Here is a 20,094-nt window from a genome sequence, read left to right as displayed (position 1 = left end):
GGCCATTTGAGTGTAATAAACACGGCTGAAGAGAGACTGTCCATTCCACATTTGGTTATAAAGGTCAGTGCTGACTCTTAGGGATGAAGTTCATAAACCGACCTTACTGATAATGCTCCTGGAATTTATTTACATCTGTCTGTCTGTCTATTTATTTATGTCGCTTTTTAGGACTGCACCTGGAACATATGGAAGTTTCCAGGTTAGGGGTCTGATCAGAGCTGCAGCTGCTGGCCTACTCCACAGCCATAGCCACGCTGCATCTGACACATCTGTGACCTCTACCACAACCCACAGCAACGCCAGATCCCTAACCCACTGAGTGAGGCCAGGGTTCAAAGCCACATCCTCATGATTACTAGTTGGGTTTGTTACCACTAAGCTACAATGCGAACTCGCTACATCGCTTTAACACACTTATGAAGAGAGGTGTTTCTTAATCCATTCAGTATATTTATTCTGATGAACGTTCATGATACTTGGCATAATCCCTTTCTTAAAAACCACAACATCAGGAGTTCCCGTTGTGGCGCAGTGGTTAACGAATCTGACTAGAAACCATGAGGTTGCGGGTTTGGTCCCTGCCCTTGCTCAGTGGGTTAAGGATCTGGCGTTGCCATGAGCTGTGGTGTAGGTTGGAGACGCAGCTCAGATCCCACGTTGCTATGGCTCTGGCATAGGCCAGCAGATGCAGCTCCAATAGAACCCCTAGCCTGGGAACCTCCATATGCCACAGGAGCGGCCCTAGAAAAGACCAAAAAAAAAAAAAAATTTAATAAAAATAAATAAATAAATAATAAAAAAATTTAAAAACCCACAACATCAACCACTCCACTCAAGTCATTTGTTTTACCTTGCTTATTTTCCATCCCTTTGATAATTATAACTTCATTGCTTCTTCTCGTTTTTTTAATCTTTTTAGGGCCACACCCTTGGCATATGGAAGTTCCCAGGCTAGGGCTCAAATCAGAGCTGCTGCTGCCACCCTACACCACAGCCACAGCCACGCCAGATCCAAGCCACATCTGGGACCTACACCACAGCTCACAGCAGCACCAGCTCCTTCACCCACTGACCAAGGCCAGGGATTGAACCTGCATCCTCATGGTTACTAATCAGATTTATTTCCACTGAGCCACAACAAGAATTCCCCATTGCTTCTTTAGCTTAGGTGACGTCAGGATCATTTTACCCCTCATATTGAAAAATTAATATCCAAACATCATCCGAAACAGATGAGCTTTCTAACACTAACAATTTTATTTTGAAATTAGGCCTCAGAAGTCTCTAGAAACAGAGGAGCCTCTTTACTGGCCAGGCCAGGACACAGCTTAGTAGCTGCAATTCGAAGCCAACATCAACATGAACCATTGCCACTGGGTACGTATCATGCTTTGTGAACCCCCTGGGGACCCATCACTTAGCCCTGTTTTTCTTACTGTGCCCCCTTTAGTATTCAGGAATCTGTATTTTCCTTTTCTTCTCTTATGGCATAGCCCACTCCCTACCCTTTGCTCCCATCCCCCCTCACCCATTTCCCTTCCTCCTTCCTCCCCACTTTGTCCTTCTCTCTTCCCTCCCCCTCTCTTCTTGCCTCTCTTCCAGACCCTCATTCCCCACCCTTTCCATTCTACTCAGTGATTGGTTAGCTGGGTCCCAGGAGACTGTAGCTTAAGTGGGGTGAGAGACTGTGTCACTGTCAGATGGTATTTTTAATTCAGAGCTCTCTTCCTGTGTGTGTACAGGGATGAGACGGCACAATCTCCACTCCTAACCTCAGCTACTTCTTCCCCAAATGCATGTCACTTGTGTCAGGGGAAATGAGATGAGAAAGTCCAGATGCATCTGGATATTTTCATGATCACTGTTGGGAAATCAGCCAGGGGTCAAAGTCGAAGTGCAAGTGCTCAGAAAGGGATCTCTTTGAACTCATGAAGAATCGTTTGCTGTCATAACTATGGCACAATGACCAAGAAAAGTCAGAAGGAAGGAAACAGAACTCGTCTCATGGATTCTATCCTCCTCTGTTCACAGGGGGATGAGTTAACACCCAGTTAAGTTCTCAGAATATTAAAGATAATTAACTTAAATCTCGTTCGCTTTTGGTTTGATCTTTGAAAAATAATAATGCCATTATGTCACAGGGGAAAAAAAAAAAAAAACCTCAAGAGCTTACATTTTTTGATGAGTATGCTGCCTGCCCTTCAAACTCCTCCATTAATCCTAGTATCAAGCTGCCATTTTCCAATCATTAGCGAAATTATCTGTGGGCTGAAGACTCGACCGCAACTTCTGCTTTTGTCTGTTTCAGCATATAATGACAAGATTGTGGCATTTCTTCGCCAGCCAAATATTTTTGAAATGCTGCAAGAGCGTCAGCCAAGCTTGGCAAGAAACCATGCACTCAGGTAAGGGCTTGTCCGTCAACCAGGTGGGACAACCTCCGTGCAGAGAGAGCAGACGCTTATGCTGTATTTTATTGGTGCATTTAAATCATAAGCTGCATGTGCAAAATGAAGCATCCAGGGGGTTTTATGTTCTCTGCAATCAGTAATGGTCCTTTTGTCAGGTTACCAATTATTCCTGTGGTACCCAAATGATTTCCATTGATTTGGAGGCAAAAGCACAGAGAGGGAGCAAAATAGCTTTCCTCAAAAAAATTTTGTATAAACCACCGTATAAATTATTTTTATTTTAAAAATATAATTGTTTCATGGTACACTGGATATTAGATGACTACTCAAAATCAGTAGGCAACATGAAAAATAAACTTTTTTTGCCTCTTTCAAACTTGTTTACATAACATTTTAAACAGCCACATTGTTTCTGTTCCAAGATATTTAACTTTGATATAAACTATTTTTTAAGATAAAAAAATTGAAATGGAAGTTTCCTATTTGGGGTGCCTACCATAAATACTACAATTTAAAAGATTTTTCATTTTAAAAAAAGTAAATAGTAGTTCCCCTTGCAGCTCAGCGGTTTACAAACCTGACCAGTATACTTGAGGATGTAGGTTCTGTCTTTGGCCTTGCTCAGTGGTTTAAGAATCCAGCCGTGAGCTGTGATATAGGTCATAGATGCAGCTCAGATCCCGTGTTGCTCTGGCTGTGGTGTAGGCTGGCAGCTGCAGCTCTCTGATTCCTGGCCTGAGAACGTCCATATGCCGCAGGTGCAGCCCTAAAAATGCAAAAAAAAAAATAAAAGGAGTTCTTGTTGTGACTCAGCAGTTTACAAACCCGACTAGTATCCATGAGGATACGGGATCCATCCCTGGCCTCGCTCAGTGGGTTAAGGAGCCAGTGTTGCCATAATCTGTGTTATAGATTACAAGTGTGGCTCGGATCCGGTGTTACTGTGGCTGTGGCATAGGCTGCAGCTGCAGCTCTGATTCGACCCCTAGCCTGAGAACATCCATATGCCACAGGTATGGCTGTAAAAAGAAAATAAATTAAAAAAAAATTAAACGAGCAAACAAAAAGTATCATATATGTTCTAACTACCTAAACCCTAATGTCCAGGAGGTCCCTTCTGGCAGTGGGTTAAGGATCCAACGTTGTCACTGCTGTGGCGCAGGTTCATTCCCTGGCCTGGGAACTTCCACGTGCCTCGGGTGTCCCACCCGCAAAAGAAATTCTCATGTGTATTAGGGTCATTTTTGAATATGCATGTCTCTGAAACTCAGGAATCACTTCTTGGGAAGGGAGAGCCACCTACGGTGATAAAAAGAGAAAATATCTTCTCAATTTAAATCTCACTTTCTCACCAAGCTATTCAAGCCTATGGCTCCTGCAGTTGACCACCCAGCGTTTCAAAAGCTGGAGATGCACGGTGGTAACTGTGTCCGCTTGGTGTGCCTGTTTGCTCCAACACTTAGAGAGCATTGATGGAGGCATGTCATTTACTCCTCTGCCCTTCGTGTCCTCCTCACTGAATCAGGGTCACCACGTGGGCACCGTTGAGATGCTGCACTGGGGGGAGGGTGTCAAGGATCAGGCAACGTGGGCAAGGATGCAGCCAGCGACGACCTCTTATGCCCCGCCTCCCACCTGGTGGCCTTTTGAGTCTGGCTGACAGCTGGCATCCTCTACCTTGTCCTCCCCAATGTCACCGACACAAAATAGCCTCTTTGCTGTTCAGGTTGTTATTAATCCTGCCACCAGGTATGGCTTGGAAGATATCCCTAGCACTCTGCCATAGGCAGCATTGACCTCCTTAAAACACCTGTCACCCACGCCCTTAAGCTTCCCTCAGGGGATCCTCAGGGCTGGCCCCCGCAATGGCTCTCACTCTTTTGGGGGACCTCGCAGTACCCAAGGAACCTCTCCGGGATTTAGTCCTGGAGGAAATACACCAACGAATAGCAGGCAGAGGGCAGGATGCCCATGTGACGCTAACCGCATTGTGATTTAGGGGCTGGTTGGAATCCTCAGGCTCCTTGGGCCCCTGGTTGGCCCTGCCTTCTTTCTTTTTTTGGTCTATTTAGGGCCACACCCATGGCCTACGGGAGTTCCCAGGCTAGGGCTTGAATCCGAGCTGTAGCTGCCCGCCACAGCCACAGCCACAGCCATGGGGGATCTACGCCATGTCTGCAACCTACAACAATGCCAGATCCTTAACCCATGGATTGAAGCCAGGGAGCGAACAGCCCTCTTCATGGCATGACCACAGCTGTGGTGTAGGTCGCAGCTGTGGCTTCTCTGACTGGGGACTTGAACATTGGAGCAGACCTGTCCACACATCATTCTACAGAGAGCAGGACGAAGTCCAGCCACAGCAACACAGGATCCAGCCACAGCTGCGACCCACACCCCAGCTCACAGCAACCCAGACCCTCTCAGGACGTCATGTCCCCAGGAACTGTGGAATAAAGAGTCGTTCCTAGAACGTTCTCTCCCTTTTTCCCTAGGTAGGGAGACCAGGGGCTTCCCCAGATGTGAGTCCCTTGGGGCAGCAGGATGACCTGCCCCGGGCGCACTGCCCTTGGGGGGACACATCAGTCTGAGAGTCCTTCACGGGACCAGGGTTGGAAAACCAGAGGAACAGGCTCCACAAGGGTCCTCCAACCAAGAGTGCGGTGGTATCAGGACCGGAGAGCAAGGCTCAGGGTCCCAGACCCAAGGACACAGGGACGTGGAGAGAGAAGCAGCGGTGGAGGAGGCGTGGCGCTCGCTCCCTTGGCCGGCCTTCTTCCTGCCGTCTATAAAATGATGTGTGCACAGGTCTGCTCCAGTTTTCAGGTCCCCAATCAGAGACGCCACTGTGAGCAGGACCAGGTTTTGGCAAAGAGCATTAGTGCAGTGGCACTTCTACCAGCAATGCATTGCTCCGTCTAATCCCATTTTGTGTATCTTTGTAGAGGCCAAAATGTCCTTGTCTTTTTTAAAATCCCAGCACCACAAGGTCAAGTTCATTTTATTTTTACCTGAAAATGTGTAAGTAATGATGGAGATTTGGACTCACATTTCTATAATCAGAGAGAAAAAAAAAAGTTGTATCTGCTATATCTATTTATAATAGATTTATTTTTAATTATCCAGTGGGGGAAACTGAGGAAAGACTCTATTGGATCACTCTGTATTAAATTCTTACAAGTACATGTGACTCTAAAACCATCTCCAAAACTTAAGAAAAAAGTGAATTTTTGGGGGGATGGGGGCACAACCAAGGCATATGGAAGTTACCAGACCAGGGATTGAATCTAAGCCACAGCTACGACCTACATCACAGCTGTGGTAATGCCAGATCCTTAACCCACTGCACCAGGCCAGGGATCCCACTTGTGCCTCAGCCGCAACCCAAGCTGGTGCAGAGACACCACATCCTTAACCCACTGTGCCACAGTGGGAACTCCAGTGAGATATATTTTTTTTTAAGAGTTTTCCATAAGTCTTCCCTGATTTCTGCTGCTTCTCTTCAAGAAAGGGGGAAGCATTTAATCGCCATTCAGCCCTCTTGGAAGAGGAGGGGGCGGGGTTCAAAAAAGGATTCATCCCTTAGCTTATGTATCGGTGTGTAATTCTTATTTTCCTTCCCACATGATTCTAGGGAGAAAATCCATTACATTCGGACTGAGGGGAATCATGGGCTTGAAAAGCTGTCCTGTGATGCAGATCTGGTCATTTTGCTGAGGTAAGGGACCAAGCCTAAAACGGTGCTGGAAAAGCAGCTGGGAAAGCTGTTCTGGACGTTTCTCCACTGCAGCCCAGTTGGAAACCGTCACCTTTGTTCTAGAGGATTCTCGCAGCAGTACCTAAAGTACAGCCCTACCCTTGTAGTAGCCTTTTTCACATTTACGACGGGGGCATCCAGAGCTGCAGAGAGCCCTTGATGGAGACCTTGTTATCCAATTAATTAGGGTTTAAAATAACAGGGAGAGCTCGCATTCGGGGAGGTGCCTAAGTGCATCTAAGTGCTTTTGTACCTTGTGAAACTGTAACTGCTATTCACCCCAGTTCGTGAACATTCTCTCATGGACAGAGAACTAACTCTTTTCCTTTTTTTTTTTTTTTTTTACTTTGCAGTCTCTTTGAAGAAGAAATTATGTCCTACGTTCCCCTGCAGGCTGCCTTCCACCCTGGGTACAGCTTCTCTCCTCGCTGTTCCCCCTGCTCCTCCCCTCAGAACTCCCCAGGTAACTTGAAAGTCTGGCAGTCCATCTCCTGCAGGTGGCCCTCTGTGTTTCCAGCAGATGAAGCTGCCCTGTGGCCCTGACTCCCTCTCAGTTTTCTGATCATACACACACTGTCTAAACTGGGTGTTGACACCATGGCCCCCTGTTTGGATAATGCCCCCAAGCTAGAATGCGTTTTGCATTTTTAAATGATGGGAAAACATTTTTTGTTTCAAAACCAGTACTTCATGACCTGTGAAAAGTATATGAAATTCAAGCTTCAGTGTCTCTAAATAAAATGTTATTGGAACCCAGCCACACCTGTTCATTTATGTATTTTCTATGGCAACTTCACACTACAACATCAGGGCTGAGTAAGAGCAACAGAGACCCTGTGGCCCCCAAAAAACTAAAATATTTACTGTCTGGCCCTTTACAGAAAATGTCTGCTGACCCCTGCCTGCTCTAAATTGCTGTTATGTTCCAAATGTACCCTCCAAGCATTTAAAAAAGGGAAAAGCCCCTTCTGAAACATTCTGCCTAATGACTCAGAAGGTTATACCAATTTTGTAACTTTTTGTTAAGTTGTGAAGGCGCTGCTAGGTTACATGCTTCCTTTACCTCCCCATGAAGATGCCAAAGAATTTTTAACATGGTGTGAAATTGTTCCCCTGAAGTTGAGTGGTGTATTAGAATGAATTTATCCGTGATACAAAATTCTTGGTAGGTATTTTCTGTTCCAAATGAGGAAATACATATTGAACTCTATACTGAAAAAAAAAAAAAAAAGAAGAAGAAGCTATTATTTCCCAGGTTCATCAAGATAATTAGCTTAGGTCAAATCCATACACCCAAATGGGATCCAGACATCAAAGAGTTTTTCCCCATTGCCTTGGTTTGCAGTGTCACTTTGTCATGGGTGTTTGAGGCAAACCCAAATTTATTTTCATAACTTTAAATTTTAGTAAAGGAAGTTAGCTTGAAACATCTCGTAACTTCCTGTCTGATGACCTCTAGTTAGAGTCCAAGCTTGGCTCTTTTTTTGTTGGTTTGTTTTATAACTACTATTGGCTTTATTACAGAGAAATGCATTTATATTAGGGAAAGAAATAACCAGTTAAGCAAAAAGAAAAGCCCCTCATGAGCTCATCATCTTGAGGAAACCACTTTGACACCATATCTCCCTCCAGGTTTTTCTATGCACACTTAGGCAATTATTCCCTTTCTGGGATCATACTGTTTAGAATTTTTAATGTATTAATAAAGCATTAAAATATCAATATCCATGCCTCTTCAATATCATTTCAATAAATCCATGATATTCAATTTTGTATATTTATATAATACATATTTTATATATTCAGCCAATCCTCTGCTGCAAGGCATTTAGATTTTTCCATTTTCTTTGGAAGCTTGTCAGTTTGATTGGGTCCCATTGGTTTATTTTTGTTTTTGTTTCTGTTGCTTTGGGAGACAGACCTGAATAAACATTTGTAAGGCTGATGTCAGCGAATGTTTTGCCTATGTTCTCTTCTAGGAATCTGATGGTGTCTTGTCTTCTACTTAAGTCCTTAAGCCATTTCGAGTTTATTTTTGTGCATGGTGTGAGGGTGTGTTCCAGTTTCACTGGTTTGCATGCAGCTGTCCAGGTTTCCCAGCACTACTTGCTGAAAAGACTGTCTTACACATGCCAGGGTTGCAGCCAAAAATAAATCATAAAATATACTATAATCTGCTGGACAGAAAAATTTACTTGTATCCATAGACTTGTATTCTCATTCTGCCTGTATCCTGAAACCTAGCATTTCACCAAAGATGGTTTCCTTTTTCCCTCACACCTCAGGTGCTGCAGGGCCCACAGGTAGGGCTAGTGGGGCAGAAGCCTGTGAACTGCAGCCGCTATTCACAGGCTTCCTGTCCTCCCCACGTCCTTCTGCCATCCTGGATGACATCATATCCACAAGGGCACTCATTCAGTTCCCTGGCCTCCCAGTTTCTGGACTTTCTCGCCTGCCCTGACCTCCTCCTCCACCTCAACCACTGGTCCCACAGTTCCCTTCCTGCCTTGCTATCATCTCTGAAATCACTGACCCAAGCATCCTGCTCCCGGCCAACCTGCTTATTCAATTATCCTCCCTAGTGCACCCCTTTGCCCTCATCAGCACCTCCAGTTCGTGGATGCGTCTCCTTTCCTTTCTGACTGCCTCTCCCTCATCCAGAATGGACTCTGTGGTTCATCATTTTGGTACCATCTTTGCCAGTGCCCTGATCTTCCCCCGCCCTCTCCGTTTCATTCACAGAGCTCCACCCCCTGATCAGCCTACTCTCTGCTTCCCTTACATCTGCAGTCAGACATGTGAGGGCAAATTCACCCGACAGGGCAGGTCATCAGTTGTAAATTAGTCCTCTCTCACTCCGCATAGACCTTGAACACTCCAAAGAAAAATTCGACCACATTCCTTTTATCAACTTAACTCTCTCTTCTGCTGCTATTTCAAACGTTTCCATTCCTCTCAAACTGCCAACCGCCTAGGTCTCTTCTGGCAAATGATGTCCCTTCTTCCTTCACTAAAAAAATTGAAGCCCTTAGGCAGAAACTTTCTCAAATACCTGCTGCCAGTCTTACATACCCGCCAAGCCAACCCCATACACCTCCCCCTTCACACCCGTGTATCACAGAAGGCGTCTTCACTAAGCCACTGTGACCTCGAGGCACCCAGTCCGATGGGTAATTCTCAGCCCTCCTCCTGATTTTTCAGCTATGCTTAAAGTCATTGATGGCTCTTCCCCTTAACAGTAGGCTTCAGTAGGCTCCTGTGACACCCCTGTAGGGATTTCATCTGTGTCTCTAGCCATCTCAGCAGACTCATTCTTCCCTTCTCACCATCCTCAAGACTCATTGCCAGGGTGTTTTCTCCTCTTTCTTAAGATAGGTCTCTTTCTAATCAAGTGTTCAGAGGTACCGTCATCAAAGGCCAAGCTCATGCTCTCCACATAATCTGTGCTTTCATTGCCCCCATCTCAGTGAATGTCACTGCAGTCCATTCTGTTATGATGTCTGAAACCCACCTTTGCCTCATTACCTGTATCCAGGTTATTGCCCCTAAACACATCTCCAGTCTGTCCTCTTCTCATCTCCATCGACATCCAAAGTGGGCTGTATCTAAGTCCACTCTCATCCTCTCCAGTTTTTTCTCTCCATTGCGCAAAGATTGGGGTTGTTATGACTCAAGACATGTCGCATGAGCCCGTACCCAATGGTTTCCTGTGGTGCTTAACAGTAAAACAAAACTACTTAGCAGAGTGTGCCTTGTCCTGTTTGGTCTGTCTCCTGCCCACCTCTCAAGCCTTGTTTTGCATCACTTTGGTCCTCACACCCTGTACTCCAGATAAACTGGAGCACCACTTTCCATTCTGCCACAGGACCTTTGCACATGCTGGTCATTTGCCTAGATTGTTCTTCTTCTCCCAGCTTATCTCTTCTCTTAGTTAAACGGAAGACTTTCCTAACTCACTCAACCTAATTCATGCCTACCTATTCTTCAGGGAATATAGTTCAGGAAAGCCTTCCTGAACTTGGCCAGAGTGTTTATGATCTCAGAGAACTAAGCTGTTTTCCTTAGTAACAATGATGGGTAGCAATCATCTCAATTTAAAATTTTATTCTTATTTCTGTGAGGTTAGTGGTATCAGTCTTCTTTAGATCATAAATTATAAATATATTGAACATTAACTAATAAATAGTTATTGAAGGGGCAAACCATGATTCTAGCCATCTGTGAAACTTGGGGAAAATTTTATTTTTCCATTCCTTTTTTCATTAAAAAGTGTACAAAGATAAGAAAGCACTTAAAAAGCACTCTCTAAGTGACACAAAAACCCAAGGAATTGTTATTATCAATAACTTATTATTACTTTTGCTTTTATGATGCAAGGTAATCTAACATAAAAATGCTCCAGGCCCTAGTGGACAGGTTGTTTATACTAGCATCAAGGTCAAAATAGTTAGAGAAGGACAACATACACATATATTACAATCCTGGTTAGTTCATTGTAGGTACGACCACCTCTTACAGCAACTTATAGGCATCTAGTTTGATTTATGTTGATTTAGAATATTTAAGTATGGTTAAGCCAAGAAATATGCTCATGAAGGTATTTTGAAGAGAAGTACAACTTGAAATGGAGAGGAAAACGTAAATATTTATTGTCCTCAGAATTTATTGTTCTCGGAGTTCTCGTCATGGCTCAGTGGTTAATGAACCCGACTAGTATCCATGAGGATGCAGGTTCAATCCCTGGCCTTGCACGGTGGGTTAAGGATCCAGCATCGCCGTGAGCTGTGATGTAGGTCACAGATGCAGCTCAGATCTGACATTGCTGTGGCTGTGGTGTAGGCCGGCAGCTACAGCTCCAATTGGACCCCTAGCCTGTGAACCTCCATATGCTGCAGGTGCAGCCCTAAAATGACAAAAGGCAAAAAAAAAAAAAAAATCATTGTTCTCTTCATATTATAAGAGTAACTGCGGAGGTGACAGAAATCACAGGAACCTTCTCAGAGTAGAGAAAGATGAAGACAGAGGGCTGTGACTCTGGTTGGCCCTTTCTCTGTTGTTACACTGCATGTTCGTTCTTCACTAAAAAATGGTGACCTTCAGCCCATGTCTTTATCTCTGCAGGTTTACAGAGAGCCAGCGCAAGAGCCCCTTCACCCTACAGGAGAGACTTTGAGGCCAAGCTCCGCAATTTCTACCGAAAACTGGAAGCCAAAGGATTTGGTCAGGGTCCGGGGAAAATTAAGTGAGTGCTCCATTGCTCCACTGAATTCAGTCGGCAGGTCTTTCTATCCTTGTCTCCCTATAACCTGATACTACTTTTTGGAGATTGACTGCCGTGGTGTGGTAGCAGTCATGTTCCTAGAAGGGAGGAAAGAAAAAGTTAGAAAGTTGGAAAGAACGAAGAAAGAAAGTTAAGAAGTTGGAACAGGGACAGGAAAGGAAGAGAAGGAGAGGAGAGAAAGGACAATGGATTTCAGACAAAGCCATGTGTAAAATCAGTGGTAGACCTTTTCAAACAGCAAGGAATCTTTTAACTAAATAAAAAATCTTATATTTCCCTTTACATATTCTTGGAACAAATTTAACTGCACAGTCAAATTCACAGACTCTTTGTAGCTTTGAGCTTGAGATCTAAGTAAAAATTTGTGTTCCCCCCTATTCCCCGGGTTTATTATTTTCACCTTGAAAAGCCAAACCCAGACTCAGGAATCCAACTTGGCTTCTCTTTGGAATTGATCAAAAAGAATCCGAACATTAGTCCAATATGATGGAATGTGTCCATTATAAAAGTATGCCTGATGTCCTTGCGCTCCCAACGTTTTGAAAAGAATATTAACCAAAGTCCATGGCTGAACTGGTGGACTCTGCACCTTGTTGGGGAAGTTAGGGAAGGAGACGCCCAGCCTGGGCCCCACAGCTCGCTTCGGACACTCCCCAAAGTCAGAGCCCAAGTCCATACTTATTGCCCTTGTGGCTTCTTCTCCTTTCCAGGCTCATCATTCGTCGAGATCACCTGTTGGAGGGAACCTTCAATCAGGTGATGGCCTATTCCCGGAAGGAGCTCCAGCGAAGCAAGCTCTACATCACCTTTGTTGGAGAGGAGGGGTGAGGCACCAGCACTCTTATGCAGACACCTCAGTGTGGGTGAACCAGAGCCCCCAGATCTTGGGCGATTTTTCTCAAGAAGGAGGCGGGCAGCTCCAAGCTCTGGTGCTGTCCGTCTTTAGGTTTCACGTTCTTCAAAAATCTAAGATGATTCGGAATTCCCATTGTGGCTCAGCGGTAATGAGCAGGACTAGTGTCCATGTGGACGCAGGTTTGACCCCTGGCCTGGCTCAGCGGGTTAAGGATCCGGCGATGCCCTGAGCTGTGGTGTAGGTCACAGACACGGCTCAGATCCCGAGTTGCTGTGGCTCTGGTGTAGGCTGGCAGCTGCAGCTCTGATTTGACCCCTAGCCTGGGAACTTCAGTGTGCTGTGAGTGCGGCCCTAAAAAGACCAAAAAAAAAAAAATACCCTATGATGATTGGCATATTCTAGTGTCTGAGGTTACATGCTCAAAGTATAAGCCAAAAAAAGCTGCTGGATCTTTACTTTTTCAGGGTTTGGGGTACCCTTCTGAGTATGTACACATATGACTACATACCAAATTTTTCATATAATTTCAGTGATTTCATGGCAAACCCTCTCAACTATGGAGGGTCTATCAGAGTGAACTTGGAAGGTTTTTTTTCCAGCTCATCTCCATGCACACATGCCCGATCACAGGAGATTCTTCTGTGCCTCCCCCAACAGAGTCCTTGTTTTTAATGGACCAGCTGTGCGTTTTATCCAGTAGGAGTTCTGTGATGGAGGGAAAAGGTTGAGGAGCACTGCCAGAGGTGTGAGGACATGGCCATCTAGTAAGGTCATCATCCCCAAACCAGTTGCCGCATCCTCAGTCTCTACAGAGGAAGCCTGGGATCCTCTGTAAAAAGCAGAGTCTGCTCTCCGCTTTCCGGGCACCGACTCTGAAAGGGCAGGCCAGCCCCCACACACAGACAGGTCCCCCCATCTCCCGCGCATAATGAACTTCCCGGGCCTCTGCTTCCTTTGCAGCCTGGACTACAGTGGTCCTTCGCGAGAGTTCTTCTTCCTTTTGTCTCAGGAGCTCTTCAACCCTTACTATGGACTCTTTGAGTACTCCGCCAATGACACCTACACCGTGCAGATCAGCCCCATGTCTGCCTTTGTGGAAAACCATCTTGAATGGTAAGAGTTTTGCTTTCTCGTGTTAGAAGGTTCTGGTCTTTCTTAGAAGTCAGCAGTATTTGAGGGGTGATGGGTCTGAACAGCAGAGTGCTGGAAGGAAGGCCCTCTGCTGATCTTCACCCAGAGAACAAAGTAAACTACTAAAGATTGCTAGCATTTGCAACTGCAAATGCAATGAAAGACACTGCAGCTGCCTTCTGAAGAGACGCTAAGATATAGGTCCTGAATATTGATAATTCCTCCAAAGCCCTAAGTGTCCCCAGGGGAGGCTCCTTACATGTGCTCATGGGTTTGAAATTCTTTGACCTTGGACCAATGGCGTTTGCACTGTGGCCATCAGCTTCCGCATCTTGCTGTAAAATAAGGATGTTGGGTCAGATGATATCTCAGCATGCTTCTGAACTGAAAATTCAATATCTTAATGGTCCTCTCTTCTTGAGGCATCACTTACCACTTATGGAAATGTGTAAGAAGTATCAGTCAATTCTGTGCAGTCTACGGCAGAGATATCTCAGATATGGGCATTAGAAGTCTCCAGAAAGCTGCATGGAACATGTAGGATGCATGCACTTTCCTACCATGTCGCCAGCACACCTGATTTGAAAATGACGCCTGATTTCACTGCAGGAGCTCCTGCCATCAGGAGGAAAATGAGTCCTGGAAACTGCTGGTGTGGACTCTTATCTGACACTGCTTATTGATGATGTATCACAGGGTTGCTGGTAAAGGGAGCTTCCTGGGTAATGTCTGAGCCTACTGGGCTTATGGCCCAATTCCTTGTATTTTGGTTTTATAGCATCAGAATAACCCATCTTTGCTAAGGCTGCTACAGCCCATGACCTCTCCCTGCAAACACTCAACTCTGAAGTTCTTTTCTTCCCATTTTTTAAAATTTATTTTATTGACTTACAGTTGATTTACAGTGTTATGTTCACTTCAGCTGTATAGCAAAGTGACTCAGTTATACTCATCTATATTCTTTTTCATATTCTTTTCCATTGTTTTATTACAGAAGATCAGAATATTGAATAGTGTTCCCTGTGCTATACAATAGGACTGTGTCGTTTATCCATTTTACATATAAGAGTTTGCGTCTGCTAACCCCAAACTCCCAAGGCATCCCTTCCTCACCCCATCCACCATGAAAACCACAAGTCTCCTCTATGTCTGTGTTTCCTAGAAAGGTTCATTTGCGTTGTTTTTCAGATTCCAGATGTAAGTGATATCTTATGGTACTTGTCTCTCTGACTTCACTTAGTGTAATCATCTCTAGGTCCATCCATGTTACTGCAACTGACATTATTTCATTCTTTTTTATGGCTGAGTAATATTCCTCTGTGTGTGTGTGTGTGTGTGTGTGTGTACCACATCTTCTAAAGAAGATCCGTTCATCTGTCAATAGGCATTCAGGTTGCTTTCATGTCTTGGTTATTATAAATAGTGCTGCTGTGAACATAGGGTGCATGCATCTTTTTGAATTATAATTTCGTCTGGGTATATGCTCAGGAGTGGGATTGCTGGATCATATTGCTGGTAACTCTATTTTTAGTTTCTTGTGGAACCTCCGTACTGTTTTTCATAGTGGCTGCACCAACTTACATTCCCACCGAGAGTGTAGAAGAGTTCCTTTTTCTCCACACCCTCTCCCGCATTTGTCATTTGTAGACTTATTAATGACGGCCACTCTGACCAGTGTGAGGTATCTCATTATAGTTTTTCTTTGTAATTCTCTAATGTTTAGCAATGATGACCATCGTTTCATGTGCCGATTGGCCATCTGTATGTCTTCCTTGGAGAAATATCTATTCATGTCTTCTACCTACTTTTTGATTGGATTGCTAAGAGGGACCATCTCTGCTTTCATGGTGCTCACTCTCCAGGGGGGACCTGGACAAAACAGAGGATAGGGCACAGCAGAAGGCCAGTAAAGAGATAAAGAACCTGCTTGCTTTTTTGTTATTGAGTTTTTATGATCTATTAGCGTATTTTGGAAATTAAGTCCTTAATCAGTTGCATCATTTGCAGATATTTTCTCCTGTTTGTAGATTGTCTTTTTGTTTTATTTAAGGTTTCCTTTGCAGTGCAAAAGCTTATAAGTTTGATTAGGTCCCATTTGGCTATTTTCGCTATTAATTCTTTTGCCATGAGAGACTGACCTAAGAAAACATGGGTACAGAGAATTTGTTTTGCCATGTTCTCTTCCAGGATTTTTATGGTGTCCTGTCTTATATTTAAGTCTTTAAGTCATTTGGAGTTTATTCTTGTGTATGGTGTGATGGTGTGTTCTGACTACTTTGGTCTGCATGCATCAGCTCAGAAGTTCTTGAGCTGAGACAGGCGCATGTCAGCATCAAACGTTTGGCACAAGTGAGGAAGCAAACGTGGCCCTTTGTTGTTCCTTTTCCTGAAACTTGTAAGGACAGGAAGGACCAAAAGAGGATAGAAAGAGGGTGACCCTCCATTCCCTCAAAGAAGCCCCGCTGCCTTCCGCCTTCCGGGTAGCCTAATGCATTAGCCTCACTCCTGCTCTCTCATGCAAAGCCCCCATGCAGAGAGCAGGAAGCAGAGAATTGCAAGCAGTGACAGTCAAAGGGGAGCTTGCAGGGGAAGAACCACATTCAGGGGCCTCTCTGACCATTTCTGGGGTAATACCTGACCTCGACGAGGCTGATGGAGCCACACGGGGCAGGGGGAGAGGAGGTCGGTAACAAGCTGAATGCATCCTGCAGAGCTGAGGGCAAAGCTCCCAGGGGACATGTGCATTGATACCTGACATTGTGAGGACTTTAAAACCACAGATGACAAATAGAAGGGTGACCTTCGAGAAATTAGTTGCCCGTGGAAGATATGAGCCCTCTGTTTTAATGGCCCTGGTACAAGGTGTGGCTTGTGGAACCACACTCAACGTCTGCACTCAGTCCCCAGGGAAATGTTATTTTGGACACCTCTTCGTGCCAGGCCTGTGCTAGCATAAACTAAGAGGGACTATCTCTGCTTTCATGGTGCTCACTCTCCAGGGGGACCTGGACAAAACAGAGGATAGGGCACAGCAGAAGGCCAGTAAAGAGATAAAGAACCTGAATAATAACTTAAAACATGACCAGTGCAAAGATGCCTCCTTTTCCTCTGCTGCAATACAGCCCTAAAATCAAAAGCCTGCGTAACAGGCATGGGGATTCCACCTCCTTCCCTTTGTTTCTAGTCAAATGTTGAGAGATACCAATATGAGTACATAGGGTGAAGGTTCTATCTGCACACATTAAGTAAACAAAAAAATCTTGGGTTATTTGGGTTTTTTGTTTTGTTCGTTTGGTTTTTGTTTGTTTTGTTTGCTCCTTTTTGCCTTCAGCCTAAAAGGACCTCCTGGAATTGCTGTTGTGTTATTTATTCGTGTTCCCAAATGAAGTCAAGTCTTAGAAACCCTTCTTGGGCCCTACACCAGCCCAGCCCAGACTCTCTACTTTCAGGAGGTAGAAGGGTCTTTTTCTGTATTCAGTGGCCTAAGAATGGAGAAGCAGGGGCTAAGTTCACAGATCAACTTCTCACTCTCCTGGCAAAAGGGGTTTAATTTTAAAAAGTAAAGACAAAGAGGGGAGGAGGAAGGCTAGTGATGGGCAGGCACATGCATCAGGCTACCTGGGAAGGGGCGGGGCTTCTTTGAGGGCGTAGAGGGCCACCCCCTTTCTACCCTCTTTTGGTCCTTCCTGTGAGCCACGGGCAGGTGTATCATTAACATGCCAGGGTAGCAAAATCAGCATAAAGTGAGACTCAGCATATGTGGGAAGTCAGATTCCTCACCATCTTGCCCCCAGCTGGTTTTTTTCTTTGCGGCTTGCTTTCGTATCTCTGGACCCTCTTACCTAAAGATTCACATGAATTCCTGCTAAAGTGGGGCTTGGCCAGTTTTGCACAAAGACTTGGAGCAGTTCTGGGCAACTTTTGCACCACTAACTTTCCAAGTTGATAAGGACCCTGTCGAAATCAGCGTAGGTAACCCTCACACCAAGTAGGGGAGAGGAGGTGGTGTACTGGAGCCCTGCTGGGCATCCCGGGGAGCTGTGGTCCCAAATGGACACGCCTTGCCTGCCCCGAGTCAGGCAGAGGGAGGCCTGGAGAGAGCGCCTCGCCCTTCTTCCAGCCTCCAGCCCTGTGGGCCGAGTCAACCAGAAACCAGAGGGCAAGGGATCTCCAGATCTTGCAGCCCAGAGGAGCCTCTCCCCAAGGTCACAGAGCAGGAGAGAAGGACAGAAAGTGGTGGGAAGCCCACCAGGGGTACAGAACAGGGAGTAAAAGAAGCAGAAGAGCCTCCATAATTCAGGACTTTCGATCCATCCATTGGAAATATTACCATGTGTTCACCTATACGTCTGTTATATGTGTCCTTGACTTTAGAAATCTTGAGGTACTCTCCCGAATTCCATGGTCTCATCTTTTGACTATGATGGTGTCATTTGCATGTCAATGAGGTGCTCATGTGCCAATCTTTTTATTCCTTTAATCCCCATTGTATGCTGATTTTACGCCCATGGAGATACAGAAGTTGATATAAGACTGAACAGTAAAACACCCATTGAAAAGTTATTAAACCTCCCAAGCACTATTCTAGACACTTCCAACTAACAACGCTATAAGCAGATATTACTGAGTTACACCATTTTTTACAGATGAAGAAAATAAGGTGCAAGCATTACCAGAGTCACAGATCACACTGGGACTGGAACCCAGAAAACCTGGCTCCAGCCTCAGACTTTAGGCCCCCTACTAAAGCAAAGTCAGGTATTCAGCTGGGCAGATGACAATACAGTGTGTGTAGATAAAAGCTATACGCCCTCTATTACAGCATTTATCACATTGGGCGGTAATCAGCATCAGGTACAAGGAACATTAAGAATGAGTTCGAATAGTCCACTGGCAGAGATGGGGAGAAGAAACTTCCAGGCAGAGGCCTAAAATTCACCGCAGGTTGGCAGGTGAACACACAGAAGTCAGTTGGGTTTGGCTGCAAAACAGAGAAAGTCTGTAAAAGCGCCTTTGACGGCATCCAGGGAATTTAGGTTTTATCATGAAGATGACAGTGTATTGTTTTTAGGGTGGAAGAATGTCTTGATCGGGCCTGTATTTTAGGAAGTCAACTCTGGTTACAAGTGTGGATGAGTTGGAGGGAAAATAGGGGTACCGTTCAAAGGGCAGCTCTTTGAAGCAGTTCTTTGAAAAGAGGATAAAGTATCAAACTAGGGCAGACGCGGTGGGAATAGAGAGCTATTGCGAAGAAGAATGAACAAGTGAGCAAAACTTGGTGGTAGATTATAGACAGCAGTGGGGGGGGTTCAGTATATGAAATTTCCCACTTGCATAAAATGATGTATATATGAAAACACCAGGTAAAAAGCGCTCATGTATTTTGAATGGAGGCATAAATAACAAAACTGTAAATGTGAAACGCTCCAAACTTATTTTTATTTCTATTCAATTAGGAATAGTGCAAAATGCATGTATTTTCAAGTTATTACAGGAAAGATTCACATTTCAGCTGAAACTGTTCCCCTCAGTGCCTTTCCTGAGCACTCAATGTGAAATAGCCCAGCCAGTTATAACTTTCCAGCTTAACATCTTAATTCATTGTAGTGACAGAACTTACTGCTGTCTGAAATGAAGTGTATTTTTATATTTATTTTGTACACTGTAGCTGGGTGGGTGGAGGGAGGGACGGAGGGTGGGTGAATGGGTGGATGGAATAATCCTCATTACAATTCCTTGGTTATGAGAGTTTCAATCTCATTTCAATTTTTAGTTCAGAATATTTGGGATTCATGGGAGTTTGCATCATGGCTTGCAGTCATGAACCCGGCTAATATCCATGAGGACGCAGGTTCAATCCCTGGCACTGCCCAGCGGGTTAAGGATCCAGCATTGCCATGAGCTATGGTGTGGGTGGCAGACTCAACTCAGATCTCTCATTGCTGTGGCTGTGATGTAGGCTGGCAGCAGTAGCTCCAATTCAACCCCTAGCCTGGGAACTTCCATATGCCGTGGGTGCACCCTAAAAAGACAAAAAAAAAAAAAAAAAGATAATTTGGATTTAGAAAAACAGTGGTCATTGTTGTTTGTCATTTAAGTTCCTACTAATTATCCTCTCTGAAATCGTGGCTGGAAATTCTCTTCTTGTCTCCATGATTCTGAATATGCCACTTTCCCCAGAGCAAATCTAAGATGCACTCAATAGTTGAAAGGAGTGAGCTTCCCTGTTTTCAGGAAGAGTGCCAGAGTGTCAACAGGCTCTTCATGTTAAGCATTAGCATGTATCATCTTAAGAAGTTATTGTGATATGAGTCACTCTTTTTGTAATTGGTGCAAGAGAATTTCCAGAAACCAGGGTTCAGATCTGATGCTGTTTAGTCAGTTTCTGTGTAAACACCAGACGGTCCAGGTGCTCACTTCAAATCGATGATGATGACAGATCTGAACCTGCCACGTGAGAAATTCTGGGACCTCCAAGAGCCTTTGCTGACGGCCAACCAAGATCCTCCCTGCCCTTCTGCCCCAGCCCTGACCTCTCCCTTTCCAAGCAGATGCTACTTGGGTGGCAAAAATCTCCTGTTTTCAGGTCTTTAGTAAGGGGAGGTGAGGATGGAGGGAGGGTCCTTCTTGCATGTTTAGGGTTTGCCCAAGTGGG

The 20,094-nt window shown here is 44.8% G+C and overlaps 1 protein-coding gene across 10 annotated transcripts in view; it reads left to right on the top strand.

The window, feature by feature from the left end:
* HECW1 (HECT, C2 and WW domain containing E3 ubiquitin protein ligase 1) overlaps positions 1 to 20,094 on the top strand; it is a 419,239-nt gene that overhangs the window by 354,090 nt on the left and 45,055 nt on the right. For all 10 annotated transcript variants that reach the window (XM_021079149.1, XM_021079142.1, XM_021079146.1 and 7 more), the window contains 7 exons: positions 1,275 to 1,380; positions 2,312 to 2,408; positions 6,049 to 6,132; positions 6,525 to 6,634; positions 11,293 to 11,413; positions 12,163 to 12,276; positions 13,269 to 13,421. In XM_021079149.1, the coding sequence (XP_020934808.1) occupies positions 1,275 to 1,380; positions 2,312 to 2,408; positions 6,049 to 6,132; positions 6,525 to 6,634; positions 11,293 to 11,413; positions 12,163 to 12,276; positions 13,269 to 13,421 (785 nt within the window). The remainder of the gene's footprint in view (positions 1 to 1,274; positions 1,381 to 2,311; positions 2,409 to 6,048; positions 6,133 to 6,524; positions 6,635 to 11,292; positions 11,414 to 12,162; positions 12,277 to 13,268; positions 13,422 to 20,094) is intronic.

This window comes from Sus scrofa, chromosome 18, assembly GCF_000003025.6.
Source record: "Sus scrofa isolate TJ Tabasco breed Duroc chromosome 18, Sscrofa11.1, whole genome shotgun sequence".
Lineage (NCBI taxonomy): Eukaryota > Metazoa > Chordata > Mammalia > Artiodactyla > Suidae > Sus > Sus scrofa.
Note: the sequence above shows the minus strand (reverse complement) of the source record. Positions and strands in the feature narration are given on the sequence as shown.